Raw genomic sequence first — 5,066 nt, forward strand, 5'->3', positions numbered from 1 at the left:
TGCATTTTCAGGAAATGTTTTAAAATCCTGTGTGACGTTGTTTTGGATATTTCAAGAGCTTGGGCAGCTTTCCGAATGGAAGAATTTGGATTCTCTTCAAAATACTTCTTAATATCTTCAATGTTTTCTTCTGCAGCTACAGACACAGAAGGACCTGGCAGATCATGTCTATGGTCTTGGATAGTTCCATACTGCATAAAATTATCGATAATTCTGATAAAAATAACACAAAACATTATTTTAATGCAGATTTATTGCCAAAAACTGGAGTGACGTAACGCATACGTTTAAAGAAATAATAAATTCTAACCTTTTCAGCGTGTTTTCGCTCTTAACTTTATGTGTTCCGTATTTAGTACGAAACCCCCTGTAAGCATTGCTATAAACTTTTCCTCTGGAAAAGAAGCACTCGATAAGATAAATCTTTTCTTCCGTCGTCAGATTACTCATTTTGACGCGCACGGACTTGCATCTACCACAACCAGAATAAAACTGCGGACGCTCAGATGAACGACCGTTGACCGTAAGACCCTTTCTGAAGTCATGGAGGGGAGAACCAATCGTTTACTTTCAGCAACTTCCCATGGGACACCCTGTATATTAATTTCTATTTCTTATTGTGAAAAGAATAAGACGGATAATAAAGGATAGTGATTTATTGAGTGTTCTCAAAATATCAATTCAAAATTTTCTTTTTCAGTATTATCTCAAACTGACACATATGTGTGGTAATGCTTAGATATCACATTAATTACTAATTTCAATCCATTTTCCAAAATATCTTTTTTGTACTGAAACAAAGGTAAAGAATTTTGACAACTCAAATAAATTGTTGAATTTTTAATTATTAGATCTTTTCTATTGTTAGATTATAAAATTTAAGAAAGATAAAACATACAGTGTTTTTTGAAATTAGAGAAACTATATCTTACCGATTCTCATTTCATTTTTAAGAATAGAAGAGCGATCGAGTACGACTGATTCAAAATCTAGAACAATATTGAGAAAAAATTTTGAGAGAAGATACGTAAAGTATTACACTATAATAACATGAAGAGGAGGGATAAGATGGCGTTTGGTGAGGTAGGATGGGTGGAATTGTGCTCCGAAACAAAAGGAAGAAATATGTGAGATAAAGTGACGAGTGGAGATGAGAATGAGAGAAGGGAGAGAGAAAGAGCGGAGGAATTAGGAGGTATGGGGGAGAAGAAAGCAGAGGAGGAGAAAAAGAGAAAGAATAGAGTAGAATGTGTGATGTAGTGTTGTACGTAGAGCAAAGGAGGAGTACGGGAGAACAAGAGGATGGAAGCAGAATGAGATGAGAGAAACAGAAAGAAGGAGTGGATGAGAGAGGAGGTTTGGAGAAGAAGAGTGAAAGGAGGAGGAGATGAGTAAGAGTGGAAGTGAGTTGATGAGCAGAGGAAAAGAGGTTAGAAGAAGGAAATGATTACGTAAGAAAGAAGAAGCACAAGGATGGGCTGTAGGTAATACAGGGAGAAAGAGGAAGTAGGAGCAGATCTCGGAAGAGGGCGACAGGAGGTAAGACCGTCGTGTTAGATCGAAGACGTGATCAATGACAGTACGTGGTCGAGGTTTCTCTAACAAAGAAAGAGTGAAAGGAGAGAAGGCGTGAAGTGGAAGGAGAATGAAAGGAGAAGAAGAGTTCAGAAAGGAGATGAAGGAGATGATGAGGAGGGTGATGGAGATGTTGGAAAAAATGACGGTGATGCTGGAAGGACGGAAGGAAGTAGGAAAAGGAAAGAAAGAGCCGGAGAAGGGAACAGAAGAGAGGTTAGAAGGAGCGGAGGGAAGAAGGATGGAAGTGAGGAGAGAGAGGAAGAAAGGAGGAGTGGAGAGGTGGAGAAGATGAGAGAAGAGGGGAGGGATTCAAGCGAGAAGAAGAGATGAAGAAGAAGGATGAGGAAGAGAAGGAGGAAAGGACAAGAAGAGGAAATGAGGAGAAAAGGAGAAGGAGAGGAAGAGATGGAGAGGAAGTGTGGAGAGGTGGTAAAGGCAGAAGAAGAAAGGAAAGTAAGAGGAAAAAGAAAGGAGAGTGGAGTGGAGAGCAGTGAAGAAAGAGAAGAGATGGAGGAGGTGATAAAGGAAGGAGAAGCAGTGGGTGGTGCGGAGGAAGAGTGGTGGAAGGAGGTAGAAAAGAGTGAGGTGAAGAGAAGAGAGAGAGAAGATAGGAAAGAGGTTAGAAGAAAGAGAGAGGAAAAGGAGAGAGGAAGTGGAACGTGAGGAATAGGAAAGGAGGAAAAAGGAGGAATTAGAGAGAAGGGAAGAGAGGGAAAACAGAATATTATGGAGGGGAATAGAGGGAGAGAATAGGAGGGAAAGAAAGATGTTAGTAGAGGAAATGATGGAAGAGTTGTTAGGGAGAGAGGTTAAGATAGGGGAAATAGAAGAGAGGAAGGGGGAAGGAGGAAAGTGGACATTGATAATGGAGATGAGGAAGAGGGGGGATAAGGGAGATCTGATGGAGAAAGGGGGGAAGTTTGGAGGAGATGGGGAGTAGGAATTGATGAAGACTTGACGATGGAGGAGAGAAAGATACGATGGAGATTGATGGAGAGAGCGAAGGTGGAGAGAGAAAGGGGGAAGATAGTAAAGGTGGAGAATAGGAGGATATTGATAGAGGGGGAAGAGTGGATATGGGATTGGGAGGAGCAAGAGGTAATAAAGAAGAGGTTGGGAAAGGGGGGGGAGAAAGGGGTAAGATAAAGGGTGAGGGAGAGGAATGGAAAGGTGGGAGAGGGGGAGGGAAGTGGAGAGAGAATAAAGGAAGGATTTATATGAATGTATGTTACAGGAAAGGAAAAGAGGAAGGGAAAAAAGGGAGAGAAAAAAAGGAAGCAAGGAGGAGAACAGAAAAGAGATGAGAAGATGGAAACAAGGAAGGAAGGAAGAAGAAAGGGAAGCTAAATGAGGGACAGGAGGAAGAAAGAAGGGAAAGGAAAAGAGGGAGGGAGTTAGGATAGAAGTATTGTAGGGTCGCACAATGGCCAGGTTAGATGAGTAAATGATTGTGAAGAAAAGGGGAAGGGTGAATGAGAGATATGAGTTGTGGAGTATGATGTAAGCGGAGCAGGGTCCGCAGTGTACCCTGAGAGACATGCAATCCCAAGGGAAGCATTAAATAAATACATACATACAATACATACAATAACATGAAGATTTGAATTCTTATAATTGGTGAATGAATAATGAAAAAAATGATTTATAACTAAAACACTGACCGTCGTAAACGAAGATAAGGACAAATTAAATTTCTCAAACTTTGAAAGTTTGCATACTAAATTATTACTCATTATCATCAACATGAAAATACGTTTTAGCGATGATTCATACTGATACCATTTTTCGTGGAATGCTCTATTCGTTATTTCCATGCTCTAAGTATGAGATAGAAAAACAATTTTTATTGATATAAATTCATACAATAGCTATATTTAAAGTTAAAAAGATATAACGTTAGATATGTCAAAAAAAGTTACCGCATTTAGCAATTGTTGCACACATAAGCATAGAATATACAATTGCACTAAGCCACCGGATATAAACATGCTGATCATAAATGTGTCGAACAAATTCGACGATAATATCTATTTGTCAAATATGTATAATTGATCAATGCTTGTCACATAATAATTTTATAATATTAAGCAATTTTCATTTTCATCAACTAAAATAATATTTTTCAGATAATTAACGTTTTTCAATCATTATTATACTTACTGCACTTATTAACATAATGCCGAGAAAGCAAAACCGAAAAACATTACTCAAGTACATTAAACTCATATTCGAAGATAATAGTTCTTTTAACATTGACGTTATGCTGAAAGAAAAAGTAAAATGTAACTTATTTTACTTCCCAAGTAGCAAGGTGACGTCAAATGACGTCATTAAGACGTCACCTTGTTACCTGAGTTGTTACTTGGAGATATTACTAAATATCTCTACTTACTACATCACAGAGTTATGATGTCTACATAACGTTCTCATTCTCCTTTCGGCATAAGAACTTATTTTAAAATAACATCCTTCTCGTACTTTATCGTCCGTATCTTGTGCATCGCGAAATATCATTGCAAGCTTCGTTGCGATGTAATGATATTGCGCTGTCATCAGTAGCACAAAATTGATCATGTACACATCCAGGGCAACTTTCTTTGTAAACAGATATAGGTTGCCGATAAATACGAGAATGGTTCCCAGCACGAAGATCTCTACCGTGAATGGCTGTTTTGTCAAGACGATTGGTACTCGAAAATCGCTGTACGAGAAATATGTCTTCTTGGAGAGTACTACGAGCGGTATGTAAGACCATATCATTAGAGAACTGGTACCAGCTATCCAATAAAACTCGAGCGGAGTATTGATTGGTTTCAAGATCGACAGTACGATGTTCTTCATGGTCTCGTCTTCGGAACGCAGCATGCCATTCAGATCTTTGATCAACTGACTTATTAAATCTCTGCGTGAGTTCATTCGCATCATCAAAACGAATACTTCTATGCTCACCAAGAAGCCCATCGTTCCTCCATCTTGAAGAACCTCCTTCGGTATCAATATGAGTGCCAAGGTCATTCCGCAGATGTAAATCATTTCAATTAGCCATATAATCACGCTGTATATTCTCCATGGAATAGGAAACAACGAATCATCGCTAGTCATCGGTAACAAATTGCCTGAGAACATGTTCAGTCGAACATTTAGGGAATTAACGTTTTGGAAGTCCATACTGAAGAAGACTTTTTTTGAGGTGAGTCAGAAATGTTTGACCAAATGTTGCACGAGTCACGTTTCTAATGTCTCGCGGTAACTCTGTGCTTTCTTCGTGCACATATACATTTTCGTAATTGCACATACATACGTCGGTGACCATTAATTATAATTTGTTATTCCCTTTGAATTTACACTCCTTATAATGTGTGCATAAATTTAATATGTACTGTTTCGTACGACGAACGGTGACAATCTTCTTAATTACAATTACTTATTTACGTTCTACGATAGAAAAGTACGGTAAAATAATTTGTAGATGCTTTGTGTTCAACTAT

The 5,066-nt window shown here is 38.5% G+C and overlaps 1 protein-coding gene across 1 annotated transcript; it reads right to left on the minus strand.

The window, feature by feature from the left end:
* Positions 1-638: 638 nt before the first annotated feature.
* LOC105285966 lies at positions 639-4,810 on the minus strand. Its single transcript, XM_011350538.2, has 6 exons — positions 3,971-4,810; positions 3,739-3,841; positions 3,498-3,605; positions 3,240-3,395; positions 933-989; positions 639-791 (listed from the first exon to the last, which is right to left on the minus strand). The coding sequence occupies exons 1-5, from the start codon at positions 4,744-4,746 to the stop codon at positions 939-941; spliced, it is 1,194 nt and encodes a 397-aa protein (XP_011348840.1). The 5' UTR covers positions 4,747-4,810; the 3' UTR covers positions 639-791; positions 933-938.
* Positions 4,811-5,066: the final 256 nt, after the last annotated feature.

The sequence above is a fragment of the Ooceraea biroi genome, chromosome 4 (assembly GCF_003672135.1).
Source record: "Ooceraea biroi isolate clonal line C1 chromosome 4, Obir_v5.4, whole genome shotgun sequence".
NCBI lineage: Eukaryota > Metazoa > Arthropoda > Insecta > Hymenoptera > Formicidae > Ooceraea > Ooceraea biroi.